Source organism: Furipterus horrens, unplaced genomic scaffold, assembly GCF_987537825.1.
Source record: "Furipterus horrens unplaced genomic scaffold, mFurHor1.1.pri manual_scaffold_3, whole genome shotgun sequence".
In the NCBI taxonomy this organism is placed as follows: domain Eukaryota; kingdom Metazoa; phylum Chordata; class Mammalia; order Chiroptera; family Furipteridae; genus Furipterus; species Furipterus horrens.
The window spans coordinates 186182098-186200465 of record NW_028327173.1 but is presented as its reverse complement, the minus strand read 5'-3'; the positions used below and the strand labels follow the sequence as shown (position 1 = coordinate 186200465).

The 18368-nt window shown below is 51.1% G+C and overlaps 1 protein-coding gene across 3 annotated transcripts in view; it reads left to right on the top strand.

Annotated features, from left to right (window-relative positions):
• Positions 1-18368, top strand: part of ACTN1 (actinin alpha 1) — an 86725-nt gene that overhangs the window by 54830 nt on the left and 13527 nt on the right. For all 3 annotated transcript variants that reach the window (XM_090271036.1, XM_090271035.1, XM_090271034.1), the window contains exons 4-10: positions 2007-2093; positions 3807-3894; positions 4422-4500; positions 7842-7923; positions 9150-9235; positions 16354-16446; positions 17847-18077. In XM_090271036.1, coding sequence (XP_090127162.1) covers positions 2007-2093; positions 3807-3894; positions 4422-4500; positions 7842-7923; positions 9150-9235; positions 16354-16446; positions 17847-18077 — 746 coding nt within the window. The remainder of the gene's footprint in view (positions 1-2006; positions 2094-3806; positions 3895-4421; positions 4501-7841; positions 7924-9149; positions 9236-16353; positions 16447-17846; positions 18078-18368) is intronic.

Sequence of the window (18368 nt, the reverse complement as noted above, 5' to 3'; positions counted from 1 at the left end):
AGCAAACACTAGTGGACGTGGGCTTGGGGAAGCAGGAGCCCCTAGAAGTGGCCCCTTCTCCCCTAAAAACCAGTGTTGCAGGTAGAAAAAAATAAGATATTCTTTGGGTGCCTCACACTTAACCCTTTGAGTCCCATGCGTAATTGCTAAAATTCGTGTGAGAAATGCCAGGCTATTTTGCTGAGAAATGCAGTTTATGAAAAATGTCTATAAAAACATTATTATCCATAATAATTTGCTGAAATTTTCATGACATATAGTAAATCCACTCTTCTTTTGTAAGCAGTGTTCTTTGATGCAATTTAGCAAAAAGTTTATTGCATTAAAATTATTTTATTATAACAATTATTTAAGAAAAAATAAATTCTTTTCTTCAACATGGCTTTTGAAGTATAATATATGACATAAAATAAAACCTGTGATTATAATTTGAAAAAACACATAATAACATGGATAATAAGAAGTATGCCAAACATTGCATAAATATTTGGAAAAAAAACTTCATAACGTACAAAAAAAGTGAACACACATGCATTCACACTAGAGACACAACAGTGAAAAACAGTTTATAAACAAAATGCTAACGCTATACCATGAAGCAATGAAAATGTCCATTAGCAAAAGCTTTCTTATGCACACTGCATAGAGTTTCGACAATTATTGCAAAGATAACTGAAATTAAAAGGACTGTTTAAAATGTAAGTAGAAATTATAACAGAATTAATATGTCAGTATTTGAACAAGCGTAAAAATTCAAAATTTGGATCAACATGAGAAGAAATTATATCAATATATAACCTGAGGTACAAAAAAAGAGAACAAAACAAAATACAAATTATTCCATTGTTATTTACATTTATAACCATCGAAAAAAGAGTCGCTGGGAGCGATGCTGGCACTTTTGGGAAAATTGGTCAGCATCGCTCACAGCGATGTTGGTACTCAAAGGATTAACTGAGAGTACCTTACCACAGGGCTGGGGTGCCATCTCCTGGTCAGGAAGCAGGTGAGGGTAAGGTGTCTACATTTGATTACCACCTGCTAAGCCCCCAAAACCACACCTGGCTCCATGCCTTAGGCTCTTCCGCACAGGGCTTCTTTATGTTTGTATTGCCTGGTATAGAAAAAAAAATGACTTTATCGAATTTATAGCATTGTTTTAAAAGTTGAAAAAGAGCTGCTGCTTAGACTGAAGTGAATGTGGTATCTTGTAGTTGTGATCTTGAAGCTGTTTGATTTCTTTATAAAAAAATACCCAGCAAAGCCCTGGCTGCTGTGGCTCAATGGATTGAGCATCGGCCTGTGAGCCAAGTGTCGCTGGTTCAATTCCCAGTCAGGGCACATTACTAGGTTGCACGTCAGGTCCCCAGTCGGGGGGCGTGAGTGAGAGGCAACCACACAGTGATGTCTCTCTCTTTCTCGTTCTCCTTTCCCCTCTCTCTAAAAAATAAAATAAACAAACAAATTATTAAAAAAAAAAAAAAAAGAAAGAAAAATACCCAGCGAATGGCATTATGAGGTTGATGTGGAAGTCGGTAGGTCCTTGCAGGACGGTTGGTTAGGTCGGCTGCTTTCTGCAGCCTGTACGGGCGTGACGCGTGTGGACGGCTGTTTTGACAGCTGCGGTCGCCCAGGGGCCCTTAGTTCAGAGTTGCCAGAGCATCTGTGATGGCTTAGAAATCCTCCTGCTCTTTGCCAGGTTGGTGAGCACTGCTCAGGGTTTGAGACACCTCTTCTCTGTTGCCTTTCCTGATGGACCCAGGGGAATTGGCCACACCCAGCTTCTGCCATCAGGACACCCCTAGTCTACCACCTTGTGCCTCCAGGACACCCCTAGAGCATGTCACCTGTGAAATTTAATTGCACTAACTTCTAAAAAATACACTGACTTCCCTCTAGAAGTGGAACAGTATGGTCTTTGGTTCCCTCCATGGTACACAGTGACGGGAGGCTCAGGGAATGTTAACGCTGCCCCTTTAAGACCCATCCTGCTGCTGTTTTTTTAGAAATCGTGGATGGGAACGTGAAAATGACCCTGGGCATGATCTGGACCATCATCCTCCGCTTTGCCATCCAGGACATCTCTGTGGAAGGTGAGTCTTCTTTCAGTGTGTTCAGTGACTTCCCCAAGCTCCCACCTCTCCACGCCTCCACCATCACATCTTCCTCCCTGGGTTCAGCCTGGAAAGCTCTCTGTGCTGGGCCTTAGCGCTTGATTGAGGGCCACATCTGAAGTCTCTGACCCATTTCTGGCATCTGTTCTCCCTTGTAGTCTGTAGAGAAGTAAGAACTGTTTGAGGTGCTGGTTCCCACAGATGTTTTGGTCCCAGGGAGCTCCCCACCTTGAGAAAGCCTAAGGTTGCTGTAGGGAAGTGTATAGGAAACCCCACCTGGCTCTTGGATTGTTGAAAAGGTAGGGGAAGAACAGCCAGGAGTGCTTACTGCAATGCCACTGATCCCAGGTCTTCCCCTTTGCTCCTGCAGCACCCTCTGGTGGCCACTTTGCAGATCTGCAAGGGGCCACCACAGGTCGGAGAGTGATCTCTGCACTTGATTTCACACTCCAGATGATGTGTGGGTTTATTTTGTCATAATTTATATTTATGTATTTCCATGCATATTACAAAATACAAAAACAAAATTTTAAAATGAGATGTAGGTAATATTTTTCATTTTAATGAAAACTTGAAAGAAATCCTAGAGATTTTTGTTTAACTTTGTAATGAGAACGATGTAAACTAAATTGCTTTGTTATAGAAATATTGGCTTGACACTCAGTGATTACAACCAGGTGAAGATCTAAATTTAGTTTTTAAGTACTTGGTATTTAGGGTGGAAGTGGTTAAAAAGTTTCCCACAGTAGTCACTTAGCGCATGGTTCTTGTTAGTGATGGTAGATAGAAAGCCCTTTTCAAATAGCCTTCTTGGTGAGTTTGATTGTTTTGGGCAGACTTCTTGTCAGCTCTGATTAAATAGCTATTGTTTTAATCTTGTAATATAGCTGACAAAGAGCTTTAACTGAGAGTAGAAACATAAGCTTGGCTGATTTTTTAAATAGTTTATGCTTGAGTTATTATATTATCTTTGTCGGAATCATTTAATGTCATTTTAAAGACCATATTGTGAATTGAAAGTAAATGAGATCATCCAAGATGCCACTTCACTGGGTACTATAACCTGCAATTCACCAATGTTAACACAAGGGGGCAGTGTGGCTGGCAGCCCTCCTGTTCTGGGAACTCCCAGGGTCGCCTCAAGTACCTACCTGCCTTATCTGATAGACATATGTCCCTTCACACACACACCAACACTGTTGATCCATACAGCAAATATAATGAAACCTTTTTTTTTAAGGCGAACACTGAACCTAATGTTTTCTTCCCACATGGCTATGCTCATGTACCCCTGTCTAGAGATTCCTGGATTTTAGATCTCACAGACCAATCAAACCTTCCTCCCCAAAATAGCCACCTGACATAGGCTGCCACCTTATTTTGTGTCATTACCATTTCTTGAATAAAAGGTAGTAGGGGGCAATAGCCTTAAAGGCCAGCCATTATCTCAACATTTCAATGCATAATGTGGCTAGTTCTGAAAAGCTTCCAAGCTTGCTTCTATGTCAGATGAAGTCTCAGCCTTTGTCAAGGAAGTAGACTTAATGACCTGGTAGCAGTAGGGTTGGAATCTAGGGGTCTTTGTGTAAACCCCCTGTGTGAAACATCATGGACCCTGCGGTCAACGTGGGACTTCCCATGAGTCAATGGCCAGCCCGCTAACCTCTCTGCCTGTCATTTCCTTCCCCACAGAGACTTCGGCGAAGGAAGGGCTACTCTTGTGGTGTCAGAGAAAGACAGCCCCTTACAAAAATGTCAATATCCAGAACTTCCACATAAGGTGAGTGACTGGGAGCTGAGGGGCTCTTATAGAACTAACTGCAAGGCCCTGCAGGCCCCCCTTGGCTCTAGAACAGAGCAGAGGTCCTTGGGGAAGAAGTTACTTTTCATGGGAAGGGGGTACCACTAACCCTTCGGTGTCCCCTCTCCCTCCCAGCGGCGACTCAGATGGATGCAGCTACTGTGTCATTCACCTTGGTTGTGCTCAGGCTCCTGGGGAGTTCCCCAAGGAGAGTGTCCAGAAAGTTCCAGCCTTGGGCCCTGGAACAGAGCAGACAGGGCCGTGGCCTTGGAGGGTAGCGTGGGATGTGGCAGGTGTCGCAACTTGCCAAGCCCCGTAGGGTCTTGACCCCAGTACCTGGGATTGTGGCAGATAGAAAAGTTCCTGCCCGTCCTGTCTTCTGACTCCTGCTCTGAAGGGTTATGTATCCATCTCCAAGAAAAAGGAGACCGACCCCTGCTTAGCGGTTCCCCTATAGTGTTGACCCCACTGACCAGCTTGCCCCCCCCTTTCTCTCCCCCGGGCAGCTGGAAGGACGGCCTTGGCTTCTGTGCCCTGATCCACCGACACCGGCCTGAACTGATTGACTACGGGAGGCTGCGAAAGGTATGTGTGCTCACCTGGCTACCCGCTGCCAGCTCCCAGCCGCTCATCCCCCGTGGGCAAGGGGAAGGGCAGGACTGGGCCCCTGTTCTGAGAGCCTGTGGTCCAGCCGGAGGGGTTGTCAGTCTCCGTAGATTAGCCAAGAAGACGGCCTGTGTAGAAGAGGAAAGCACCTCTATTATTGGGCTACCTCAGGGCCGTATGTGCACAGCATGCGTGTGCTTGCCCGCACTCAGCCCGCAAGAAAAACAGGAGAGCCGCTGCAGCCCTTCTGCGAGGGCGAGGGAATAGTGGTGGTTTTCTGCTCCCATTTTCTGGGTCTTATTAGGTGGCTCTGTTACTGTCGTAATTTAAAATATTGCATAGTCTTGGATGCATTTACCCCAGCCATGTCTGAGATGCGCTGTGCAGTCCTAGGCAGGTTCCCACGACGGATTTTGTGTCCCTCGTTGCTAAAGTTTGGCTGTAGGATTTTCTTCTGCTGCTGCTTGATTTCATTTATATTTTTGTCATGAAGCTGTTGGGGGATTTTCTTGAGTGAGTGTGTGTATGTTGCTGAGCAGGAGACTAGGAGGCAGGAGCTCTGTGTATAGCCTCATGGTGGTTCTTAGTGTCTGGGCTGGTTAAAGGATGCTGGCCTAGACCTTGGAGACTGTACTCTCCCATCTTCTCTCTCAGTCCACCCCGTGCCTTGGCTGTGTGGCCCGGGCATCTCGGGAGGGGCTGCTCCCACAGCCTTCCCTGTGCCCCCGGTTGATCTGCAGCTCGGGTTGGAATGTTACCGGTCTGTGCTCGAATCCCTTGGCAGGGCAGCTCCTATGAATGACTGTTCTTGTATTCACCACTTGTGTGGGGATCACAGTGTTCAGGAAGAACCCCCCCACCTAAGCTGTGCCCCCAGGAGAGGCTGCTTCTCAGTGGCCAAGTGAGCCTTGATGTTACCGGTGTGGGAGCTGTTCTGGCAACTCACAGTAGCATCAGGCCTTCTGCTTCCAGGGTGTAGGAGAGTGAGCTGTCAAAAAGGGTGTGTGAGGGAGGAAAGGAGCAGATTCCCATCCTCCAGGCATCCTCAGCCGGGCTGAAGCTTGAGGCTGGGGCCTCTGCACACCTGAAAGGGCCCGGCCTTTGATGCAGAGGTGCCCACTGCCTGACCCTGCACGTGGCTGTGCCCAGGTGTGGGCAGACAGGAGCAGCCTGTCCCAAGCTGGTCCCTGGGGGATCAGATGCCTTCAGGGTGATATGGCCTGACACGCTGGTGGCAATGCCAAGCTATTCTCTTGGGGAATAGGAGGGTCCCAGCCCTCCAACTCAGCAGCTTTGTCAAAAAAAAAAAAAAAAAGAGTCAGTGTAAAAACTCCCTGAACCACCTGAAGACTATGTGGCCAAATCAAACAGGGCAGAGGACAGAAATCCTAGAGGCCGCGACTTTTTCTCTTAAACTCATTGTCATGTACCTCCTAACTGTTCACACTGTTAGGCTGCTGCACTTCGGTGACAGGTGGGCATGTGTCTGTGTCCCTGTGTGGTTGTGCCAGGGTGGCAGCAGCCAGTTAATCCACAGCTGCCTCCACCTCCATATACAATGGGACCAGGCTGACTGGGGCCGTGCAGTCCCTCCCCCCATCACTCTGCAGGCTCCAGACGCCTCCACCGTATGGGAGCTAGGAGTCCAGTGGCCTTTGTCTGATACACAGCCAGCTCTGTCCCCACCCTCTGTCCCAGTCTGTATCTTTTCATTTCTCCCTGTTTCACTGAGTCTGTCTCCTCATCTGTTTAATTCAGTGGCATCATTAAAATCCAGCCCAGTCCTGGCCGGGTGGCTAAGTGGGTTGGAGCATCGTCCCGTACACCAAAAGGTTGTGGGTTCGATTCCTGGTCAGAGCGCATATCTAGGGTGTGGTGTGGTCCCCCGCTGGAGAGTGCACAGGAGGCAGCCAATCCGTGTTTCTCTCTTTCTTTTCCCCTTCCTCCCTCTCTAAAATCAATAAAAAACCATATCCTTGGGTGAGGTTAAAAAATAAAAAAATAAAAATCTAGCTCAAATTGTAGCACAGTCCCAGTCCCACTGCACCATGGACACTTTCCAGACAGCAGAGTGCCAGGGCCTTGGGGTCGTGGACAGGAGGGAGAGCTGAAGGGGCCTGAGCGGGAGGCTCTTCCTTCCTACACCAGCCTCTGGTGGGCATGGGGGCCGGCGGTCCCTGGGAGCCGAGTGGGACAGGCGGGCACGCGCCCCTGGCCTGGGGCCTGTTAAAGCCCTGGGCAGAAATGACCTTCACTTCTTGGCAGTATTGTTTTATCATTCTGGAAGCTGGTAGAGACTTTCTCAGAAGGGCTCCACCTTCTCTCTGTGGAAAGCATCCCAAATGAATGGGTGTATTTGTTTGTTCCCTGTGCATCTCACCTTAGCATGCAGGCAAGCTGAGTCCTAGGGTGACGAAACCAGCTTGCTTTAGATTATTCCAGGGAGCCAAGAATAGAGTGGGAGGTCCTACAAGGAGCTCCTCCCACTTAGTTGTGGGTTTTTTTCCACATTAAAAAAAATTTTTTTTTAAATTGTGGTAAAGTATACATAACATAAAATGTAGCATGGTAATGATTCTTAAGTGTACAGGTCAGCAGCCTTGAGTACATTCCCGTGGGTGTGCGACCATCACCAGAACCCTTTTCATCCTGCAAAACCGAGTCATATGGCGATTCTATATTTAGCTTTTGAAGAACCTCCATACTGTTTCCCACGGCAGCTGTAGCAGCTTGCTGTCCCACCAACACAGCACAAGGGTTCCAACTCCTCCACATCCTTGCCAAGACCAAATACGTTTCCTTGAGAAAGGAGCAGAAATCGGAATAGTCAGAAGGCCATGGCTCTTTGCGGGAACCCCAGAATTCCATGGACTGCGAGCACCAAAGTGGCTGGAGAACTCCTAGTCCAGCCCTTCAGTAACAGATGGGGAAGCTGAGGCCAGGTCTTTAACCAGCCTGCTCACTTCACTGGTGGCAGAGCTGAAACCAGAAGCCAAGACTGATGGCACCCAGGCCAGGGCCCTGTTATCATGTTCCCTTCTTAGCAATCCCTTCTCAGGCTACCGGCCAGTATTCTTCACCCCATTTTTCTGACAAAGGAACTAAAGCTTGAGGAGGAAAGGTGGCATTTAAACACCCAGCCAGTTAGCCCTGGCAGCCAGGCCAGCTTTCTACACCCAGAACTGGCTCCTGTGGGTCTGCCATGGGAGGGGCTGTAGTAGCCCCCTCATCCCCAGGAATTGGTGATCACCCAGATGGGGGTAGCCAGTGTCTTGTCAGGCCCTTAACTCTCTAACCCCTCCCTCCTCTTCACCTTCTAGGACGATCCTCTCACAAATCTGAACACGGCCTTCGACGTGGCAGAGAAGTACCTGGACATCCCCAAGATGCTGGATGCTGAAGGTAAAGGCACTTTCTTCCCGGGCCTCCAGCTCTTCTCCCCTAGCCACCCGGCAGCCGAGGGGGCTGGTCCCACAGCCCGAGGTGGGAAGGGAGGAGGCCTGGCCTGTGGGACTGTATTTGGGAGGTCTTGGGGTCACCTGCCTGCCAGGGATTCCATAGTTTCCTGAGGTTTGGAGGGAGAGGGGAGAGCTGGTGCTGAAAAGTGCCTGGAGGCTGTTTCTTCATCACTATTGAAGGATGGTTCTTACCTTTGTCTGGGAGTGGGGTAGCTGGTGCTGGGGTGGAACATGGTGTTCTTTTGTTGTAGGGGAGGGTAGAAAACCTTTGCCCCTCTGCACTCCTAAGTTCTCCAGCTGGAGCCCCATCCATTAGACTGACAAAAACAGATGGACAAGAGAGAAGTGAACACGTTCATTAGCACATGCATTGTACTGTACACACCCAGGGGAGTCTGCAGTGAGGAGTAACCGAGGGGGTGGTCTGTATATACACCTAACTTCTTAAGGGATCACAGGGGAAGACCGGGCACTTAGGGAAAAGCAAATGAGTTTTTGGAAAGATGAATGGCTCCTTTGGAGACTAGATGGGAGGTGTGGTCATTTATGGCAGTATCTGTGTGTGAGGCCATTTTCAAATAGATACAAAAGCAAAGAAATAAGTACAATGAACTTCCCTTCAACCATTGTCCAGATATAACAATTACTGAGACTTTCTCTTATGTTTTTCTTTCTTGTTTTCTTTGTTGAAATGGTTTAAAGCAAATTCTAGACATCACAGCATTTCACAGCTACATACTTCGGACTATATGCCTTTAAAATACAGATATTGTCTTGGGCAACCATAAAGCAGTGTTCATACCTTACAAATTAACAGTGGTCCCTTGATATATCCATGATGGTTTGTTCAAGTCAGGATCCAGCCAAGGTCTGCACATGGCATTTGATTACATGTCTCCTACCCCTTTTATTTCTGCCATTGAACGTGTTGCAGTAACTGGGCCGGCTGTCCTGTGGAATGATTCTTGTTCTGAGTTTGTCTGTCTGCTTCCTCAGGACACCATTTCAGTCCTCTGCCTTCCATAGTCCTGGAAAGTGGAAACTGACACAGAAGCTGGTTAGGGTCAGGCTCTGCATTCTGGCACGAAGACTTGGTGGTTCTTGGAGCATCCCATCGGGAGGGTGTCACGTGTTCCCCAGCTGCCTTTAACTCCAGGTTTTTCTCGACAGACATTGTTGGGACCGCCCGGCCGGATGAGAAAGCCATCATGACTTATGTGTCCAGCTTCTACCATGCCTTCTCTGGCGCCCAGAAGGTACCGGGGGCCCCTGCTCCTTCCTTGCCCCGCACACCTCATGCCAGACCCAAAACCATGCCCTCCCTCCCGCTTCCTGCCCCCTCCCTGGTGACAGGGTCTGAACGGTCTGTTTCTTCGGTAGAGTTAGCCCCTGGTGCTGGTGTGGCTTGTTTTTGCTCAGCTGTCTCCCATCCTCACGTCTACTCTTGCATCTTCCTCTGCTGTCTCCGAGAAAACGGGGCAAGAGCTCACCTTCTGGGCGCCAGACAACTGTCTTAAGCAGGAAAGGCTGCATGTGGGCGGAGTCAGCTGGGGTGGCTCTGGAAGGCAGTGGGCAGCACCCCGTGGACCCACCTCCGCTGGCGCCACAGTCTTTATCAGAGCAGCAGGATGTCTCAGGAGGCAGCTCTGGGGAGTTCTCTCCTGTCTTCACTGACTGATTTTGCAAAGGTGTCACAAAGCCCCCGCCTTTCTCCCGCTCATGGGCAGGACTTAGCCGGTCTGTGCACAGCCCCATTGGGCTTTGGTGCTTCCTCGTATCTCCTTCCCAGGACCCCATGCAGGGTCCCTCCGCACAATGTGTTCCTGGACATACACACAGCCCCTTGGAGAGAAGGAGGGTGGGGTGGGCAGCTGCTGGCCCACTTTTGCTCCAGGAGGCCGGAGGTTAGCGTCCACCTCTGCCTGTTCTGCACTGTGCGCTATGCATTCGCCTACAGACAGTGAAGATTTGCTGTTCTCCTTACCAGGCTAGCTCAGCCAGCAGAAGCCCCTCTCCCAGGTGCCCTCACAGGCAGGACCCCAGAAGCATGGCATCTGGGTTGCTATGGACACAGGACCCCAGGCTTGGCCTTCATGGCTTTGGGCCACAGACCTGTCACGTGTTCAGGCAAATTTCCCATCCTCACCATGGCCTCTGAGGGAGCCGTCTGACAGGCCGGATGGGGGTGCTCTCCCCACTGCCCCCCTCTGCCCAGTCATCCCCGATGCTCTAGCTCCCTCCCGTCTCACCCTGTGCTCTCTCCCACACCTGCCCCTTTCACCTCCCACCATCTCCTTTTCCCCTCTTTCTGCCCATTCCCTCGTTTCTGTCTGTGCGTCTGTTGTTCTTTCTGTCCGCCGTGGCTGTTTCGGTTTATTCTGTGCTGCTGCTGCCCGCTTTCTCCTCTCAACCTCTTCTCCTTCTCTGTGCAGATGTGTAGGCACGCTAAGGCGGGATGGGAAGGCCATGTGACCTAATGTTTCATGTCACTGCCACGCCTTCTCGGGGGCGCAGAAGGTGAGCTCTCCCTCGGCCTCGCCTACTCTCCCTGCCGCCCTCTGCCCGTCTCTTCCTCCTGCCCGGCTACTCCAGTGCCAGCTTCTTGGGGCTGCAGCCTCCAACAAAAGGAGCAGTTAAAGAAGCTGCCTCCCTTGGGGCAGGACGCTCTCTGGACCTTGGCCAGGACAGATAAAGGTGCCAGAGAGCCGTAGCCTCTGGGTGGCTTCCTGCACCCCTGTGCCTACACCCCAGGCAGAATGAATGTCACTCACCCGAAGGGAGCTCGTGGCTCCAGCCCCTTCCCTGCAGAAGGGCCCTATCCCAAGCAGCACGGCCCTTGGCTCTGCTTCCCGACTATTCCTGTAAATGTCTAGGCCCCCGTTGCTTCTCTTTCTCCCTTCCTCCTTCCCACTCAGGCAAGACCATCCTCTCAAATAATCCAGTAGCCAGGGCAGGGAGGAGTCTCCCTGCCTTCTCCCGGGGGTCTGGGCCCGAGGCTCAGAGCCCTGCCTGATCCTGCCCGCCCAGGCCTGCCGTGGACAGTGGTGCAGGCTGCACGTTACCTGGGATAGCCTGTGCGCACCATAGACAATGAAGGTGCGAGTATGTGTCACTAAAATCCCACAAGTGGCAGTAAATATCTTCTCATGTCATCAAGATGGCAGGTTTTCAACAGAGCGCCTTGAGGAAGAGGTGCCTTTAAAAATTACACAAAGACACCAACCTTCTGGGCTAGTGACATCCCGATCCTGGCCTGGGTGGCGCCCAAGGCCCTCCTCACCTTCCTTCCAGGTCTCGTTGGCGCTGATTGAGACAGAGACTCCCTCACAGGCATCCTGGGCCCGCTGCCCCCCCACCCCCAGCCCCTATCAGCCTCTCCTCTAGCCTGCCTCTCGCTTCCCCTTTGTCCCACCTCTGCTGCTGCTGTCTCTTGTCATTTTCTTCTGGTCCCTCTTATCCCTGCTCTTCAGCCAGGAGGTGGGCAGCATCGATCTACTTGCCTCGGGGGCTCCCAGCCCTGATAACCACAGACAGTGCAGCTGCCCTTGGCCATGGCTGGGCTGAGCTCTCCACTGTGGTTTCCCCTCTTTGCAGCTCCCCTTCCTCTTCCCTCCTTCAGGGGTCTGTCCTGGGCTTCGTGCCTGTTGACACTGGCCTTCCCTGTCTCTGAAGCCTTCCCTGTGTCCTGGCTGCAGATCATGCTTGGAAGGGGATGTGTGTGCATGTGTGTGCATGCATGTGTATGTGTAAAGTGGCCTGCTTTTCTCCCTCCCACATCTCATGCCGCCTACACCCATGCCCTCTCCCCTCTCACTCATCCCTGTTGCAGCCATCTCACACTCCTTTGTCCACATCTGAGGACAAGGTCTCCCGCTGGTGGAAGCGGAGTTGTGGGGGCGGTTGGGGGTGTTCCTCACATGTCCTGGGTCAGAGGCCTCACCCAGAGTTGCCCATAACCACTTCGAAGGATTCAGGCCACTGTTTAGAGCTAAGCAGGCCATTGGCAGGGGAATCTTCTCCCTCTCCTGTGGAAGAAGGAGGATTCTTTCAGATTCACACACTCTTCCAGTCTTGGCTGTCTCCATGTCTGGAGCCAAGGAGGAAAGTCTTCCGAAACCCATGCCTACTGCCCTCCATCCCCTCCGCTGTCTTTGTCTTGTCAAGCCTTGGACGGTGGAACTAGAAAGGCAGCAGTCTAATATGTACACGCACATGTGTATACATGTGTGTGCATGCATGCTCACATAGGTGAGTGGTATGTAAATGTGCATCATTGATTTTCATAGTCAGATGAGGACTGACTTTTGTTTGACCCATTGGTTCTGGTTCTATTTCTTTCTCAGCTCTCCTCTCCTCTTCCCCTGTAGAGAACAAGTAGATTTTGTTTATGCAGTTTGCAAAGCTTTTAAAGTTCATGGTCATGATCTAGGGGGAACTGTTTCTGAGAAACTACACTCAAAGGCGCGAAGTGGATCAGCTGTAGGTATTTCTGGATGCTCTTAGGAGGAGATGGTGCTGTTTGCATCCTCCATTTGCCTGTCAGTCGCTTTATTCACTAGTGTGAGTCTTCTAAGGAGAAGAAATCCCCAACTGCCCTCAAGGAGTTCATGGTCCATCTGGAGAGACCCTTAATAAAAGATGCCGAGGATGGCTGCCATCCAGCTGGTGCTCTGCTGTGCTGCAGACCTGCGTGGGCCGGGCAGGTGCAGCACTGCAGGATATGAGACTGTCTTGAGCAGAAAAATCTTGATCTTGAGGGTCCTAAGGATTGAAGAGGGGTCTATAAGTCAGAGGTTCAGGGAGGGTGGGGAAGACAGCCAGTGCTGTTGAGAAAGGCGGTCGCCGCTTGTGCAAAAGCTTCGAGGACTGCTTGCAAGAGGAGAGCAAGTTAGTGCGGGTCTGGGTCTTGTCCTGTTGCCTGGAATAAGGGGTGCTGGGTAAACCAGGGATGGCAGGGGGGACAGGGCTGAGCAGCTGGGGGGGGGGGGCGGGCAGCTCACCTTGGTCTAGGAAACTCACTATCAGGGACACCAGAGTGTTAGGTTTGGGGAATTGTTGACTGCAAATGTCACAGATGAGATCTTTTGGCATTCATGGGAATCTGTGGGTTGTGGGTGGTGGAGCTGTGGTGTGTCATTTGGCCACATTGTTTGACGCCACGTGAATTGGGGATGGTTCCTCTCCAGACCCTATCTGTAGCAGCTGATGTGATGCTGATTGTCAGAGTAGCTGGTCTTCGAGCGCATTTTGGCTTGGGATGGCTGAGAGTGCCATTTGGGATCTCTGAGGACCCCGGGCATAATAGTCCATGTTTTTACAAAAACAACTGTAATATAAAGCCAAACTCATGATTGGGTTAGGTTGTAAGATAGTACAACTTAAAGTGGGTCATGAAAATATAAACCAAGGATAGGTAAACACAAATTCCTGTAAGTCTTTTCCTTTGGCACTTGGAAGTAATCAATTTGGCTATTCCTGTTGACGACCTGTGCTTGTCTCCCTTATTTTGTGAAACTTCTGTCACTGTCAGAAAGGGCTGAGTATTCTAAGTCTCCTGCTTGGTTCCTTTTCCTCCTGCGCAAATAACTTGAAGCCCAAACAGAAGTTGCTTCAGTTTCTGAACTTCTCTCAGAAATGAATCTTTCTTCCCCTAGAGCAAACTCTCCTTTGAGCTCCGGAACTAAAGTAGGTTCTCTATGACGTGGTGGTACGGGGCGCCTCTCCTGGCCTAGGGTTCCTGCAGCCATGGGAGAAAAAAGTGTGGGGGGGGACCAGGAAATTGGGGTGACAGGGGTAGCCCCAGATCCTACCCTCAGGAGTCTCTCTTGCCTTTCCCCCCAGGGTTATGTCCCGGAGGCCATGCCAAGTTTCTGCTCCCTGGGCTGGTCTCCCCGACCTCCTGGGCTAGGGGTTGGCAGAGGATTGAAACCTCTATAAGGGACCCATGTGGAAGCAAGTATAGCCTCTCACCTAGCAGGCTTCTCAGAGGGTACCTGCCTGCTGGTAGGGGGAATTGAGTGGTGAGAGCAAGGGAGGGTCACGGTTCTGAAGATTCTGCCTATTATTTTTTCAGTCAAATCTGGATTCCAGCCTCCTTCCTGGTAATAGTGGGAGCTGGCTGTCCCTCAGCAGGGAGGTGACTGATGGAATCTATAGACAGGCCATTGCCTTTTCTAAAGAAAACCCTTTTTTTTGTTCCACGATGGCCATGCTTTCTTTCCAAAGGCATATTTCTTGGTTATAAGGATGAATTTTCTTGGTCTCTCTCTCTCCTGGTGAGGCCAGACTGGCAGAGTTAGTCTTGGGACAGAGGTTGGGTCTTTGTGAAAAGTCCCCAGGAGGCCGACACGGGAACTCCTCCAGACTTTGTTCCAAAGGAGCCCCTTTGGCCCTGGGACCTCCAGCAGACTTGGAGGGATGGGCAAGGCTCCTGAGGTTCATAGGATGCATCTCCTAAACTCCTACCAATGCAGGCATCACTCAGTCTACCAGTCTGATAAATGGATACACAATTCAAAGTTTACGACTTTGAGCCCAGGATTTGAAGATGAATCAGGAGGATAACAAGGTTAAGGAGGCGGGTGACAGAGGATTGCCTGCAAGAGAACAAGTTAGCGCTGGTCTGGGTCTCATCCATGAAACATCACAGTGGCAGTTGCTGTTTGCCTGCAGTGAGTGGCCCCCTTCCCCCCCCAATTCCTACCTCCTGGGCCAGCACGTTGGGCAGGGGACTTTGCAGCTACTCCATGTTCTTACACAGATGTCAACAGAGGAGAGGATTGTCCTCCCTTGGGTTCCCCTCCCCGGCCTTCAGTGGAAGTGGCCCAAGTGGCTTCTGGCACATTGCTATCCCCAGCCAGCCTCATGGGTCACATCAGCCTGGTTCCCGTGACCCTGCTCCCTGTGGGTCCCCAAACTTCTGGGACAGGCTCTTGGAAGGAATTTCCCTCAACTCTTGGGATTCCCCTTGGTTACTTGTTTTTCCTCCAAAGGAAGGATAATCAACTGAGAGGTCTGTGTGCGAAGTGGCCATGCCATCTCTAGCACAGAGTTGAGTTGGGGGCCAAGGGATGAGGGTCTAAGAATGTGACTCCTTCCTTTGTTTCCTGAAACCAGAGGACCCTTAGCTCCTCTTCTGACCATTCCTCCAGTTCTCCTGGTGGAGGCCCACCTGTTCTGACACCTTACCCTGAAGGGTACAGTCTCTCAACTTTGAGCCTGAAAAAGGTCATCTGTGGTTATCTCATTCTGCCCCCTCACACACACACACACCCCAGCCCAGTCCCCTGTAAATCACATGATTTGGTGGGCGTATGTCCTATTTCAAAAGTTCTGCAAGGATACAACATTTACGTTTTTCTTAGTCATTTCTTTCCTATTAAAATTCCTTCCTCATTTTCAGGAAGTTCTTATATCTAGCCTCAGTCTGTCTTGCTGCAGTGGAAAGCCGTTTTGTCTTCTTCATCAACCAGTTGTGAAGTCCCATCTTTCGCCCTTAAGCTTTTGTTATCCTTTCTCATCAGCAGGGTCCCACCCCTCTGGGGCCTCTGTCTTCTCACAGGCATTCTCTGCTCTCACCCCTAGGCTGTCTCCCCCTTTCTATCCCAGAACCCCCAAAAGTTCCCCTTTCTTGGAGTTGGTTTAGGATGAATTTAAAAGTCACCGGAACGGAATGGATTAGGAACGCCTGCCCCCTGCTGGTGATAGGTACACAGTGGACTTCTGTGTGGTTGCCATTCAGTCCCTTTTTGTTTGCCTGGCGGCTGAGCCCCACCTCGGTTGTCAGCTTGCCCAGCTCTCAGAGCGCAGTGTGTGCTTAGCTGTCCCAGAGGTGGCCATGCCTACTTTCTGGGCATCCTGCTCATGCTGGGTTCATCCTTGAGTCTTGCCCTTTGTGCAGCAGTGGGTTCCTTTGTTTTCTCCAAAGTGCTTTGACCTTGGGGCTGGGAGCCTTGAGAGATTCTGTAGGGATCCTGAGAGGCCCCATTGCTTCTCACTCTGCCCTTATTCCAGGACACCCTGGTTTGAGTTCCTGCATCTCCAAGGTCCTGGCAAATCCAGCCTGAGATCCTGAGCCTTGGAAGCCAGGGCCTCCGCTTGGAATTCCAGGCAGAGTGTGAAATCACCTCCCCACCTCACCTGAGCATTTTGATTCTATCAGTCATTGGATTAGTTTCTTCCCATCATGTTTGTTGGGTCTCAAATTCTGGCCCTTCTCCAGGGGCCTACGTAGTTCAGCCCCCAAGACCTCTCTTCCTGCACCTCTGATCCATGGGCCTGAGCCTGGGCTGGCAAAGAGGAGAGATGAAGTGTACGTTTATACCACGTGCTCCTGCTGCAAGTGGCTGACCATGACCCTTTGTCTTGTTGCCAGGCGGAGACAGCAGCCAATCGTATCTGCAAGGTGCTGGCTGTCAACCAGGAGAATGAGCAACTCATGGAGGACTACGAGAAGCTGGCCAGTGATGTAGGTACCCCTCGGGTTACCCTGGCCCCAGCAGGGCCCTGTCACCCCACCCCGAGAGAAAAGGGAGCCCTTGAACCTGTACCTTCAAATCCATCCCTGGAACTTGGTCCCAGGCTGGGTGCAGTCCCTGATCCCAGCACAGTTGACCCAGGAAAGTGTCACCTCCACTCCAACCCTCCCAGAAAGCAGAGAGGTAGGTCAGGGGCCAGTCTCTGGGCTTCAGAGAGCGAGTTCCCGGCTTTTTCTGTTGTCAACAGTGAACCTGGGAAATCCCTTCACCTTTCTGGGTCTCGACTTTTTCACTTATCAGGTGAGCCAAGGGACCTCAGAGGCCTTTGCAGCCTGGTATACTGTTCTGGGAGTTTCATTCACACTAGAAAAGGAGTATATCTGGTTCTGAGAGGGTGTGAGCTGGGGACAGATATGTGCTGGCTCGGGTTAGTTTCCTGGCTGGGCCCACCCCAGGGGCAGCATGGGACAGGGCTGGGTTTGCTGTCCTGCCATTGACTACATTTGGGTTTTAAAGGTTCCTCCTGCTTCTTCTTTAAAAGAACTCAGCTTTCTGAACAGCTTAGCCCCTCTTGGTGGATCAGCTGTCCAGCATAGTAGGACCCCAACTTCTAGAGCCCAAGTCCCTGGGTGTGATCACTGCTCTACCATTCCACCTGGGTGACCTTGGCAAGTCACATGACCTCTCAGTGCCTTGGTTACCTCTTCCGTAACTTGTGGGGGGTTGGGGGGAATCATAGCACTTAACCTCATAGGATTCCTGTGATTGTTTAGTGATTTACTTCAGGAGACGTGCCTGGCACCTTGCAGGTGATCAATATATTTCCTTTCATTACTTCCTCTCCTCCTCCATCACCTCATCAAGGAAAACGATCCAGGCTATTCCCTGCCGGTGCCCCCAGAAGCCATCCACTTTCCTTTTGCATCAAGGACCACATTCTAGAATCCTAGAAGGTCAGGTGGCAAGGACCTCAGGAACAACTGTTAATCCTTTCCGTAGTATAGATGAGGAACCTGAGCCTCTCATCTAGTTCAGGTAGTAGACCTTGAACTAGAACTCGGGTCTCCTGTTCCTAGTCGAGCCACCTTCCCACCAGGTCTAGGGTTCTCCTCTTGGCAGAGCAGGGAGGCTGTGATGCTGGCTGTCAGTTACCATAGCTTAGTGGCTGGTTTCACGAAGCCCAGGTTCTTAGAGGAACCCCCTGGAACCTGGCCTCGTGGCCTGGGAATGGCCTGTAGGGGTAGTTGGGAAAGAGTGTGCTGTCAGAAGAGCCACTTCCCAGCGCCTCCTGCATGGGAAGGGCCTTCAGAAGAGAGGGAAGCCAGCCCTTGCCCTGGCCTCCCAGCAGCTTCATACCCTAAGCCCACTTCAACCCCCACCGCCCCCCCAGCTGCTGGAGTGGATCCGCCGCACCATCCCGTGGCTGGAGAACCGGGTGCCCGAGAACACCATGCACGCCATGCAGCAGAAGCTGGAGGACTTCCGTGACTACCGGCGCCTGCACAAGCCCCCCAAGGTGCAGGAGAAGTGCCAGCTGGAGATCAACTTCAACACTCTGCAGACCAAGCTGCGCCTCAGCAACCGGCCCGCCTTCATGCCCTCCGAGGGCAGGATGGTCTCGGTGAGCCCAGTACCCAGCCAGATTGGCCTCTGTCCCTGAGCTGCTCCAGCGCGGGACCATGGCCAGGCCCGACCTGCATACACTGCTCTAGAGTCATTTCGAGTCATTTCTCCTTCCAGGTTACCACTAGGCCCCAGCCACACTCAGTGATGTGGGGCAGCCTCTCCGCTGGAGAGAGCTCCCTCGCTCCTGACCATTCCAGGTCAGACTGGCCCTTCCAGACCTGTGAACATCCAGCCCAGACTCCCCAGGATCTCTAACTTCCTCCCACCCCTCAAAACTCAATTTTGT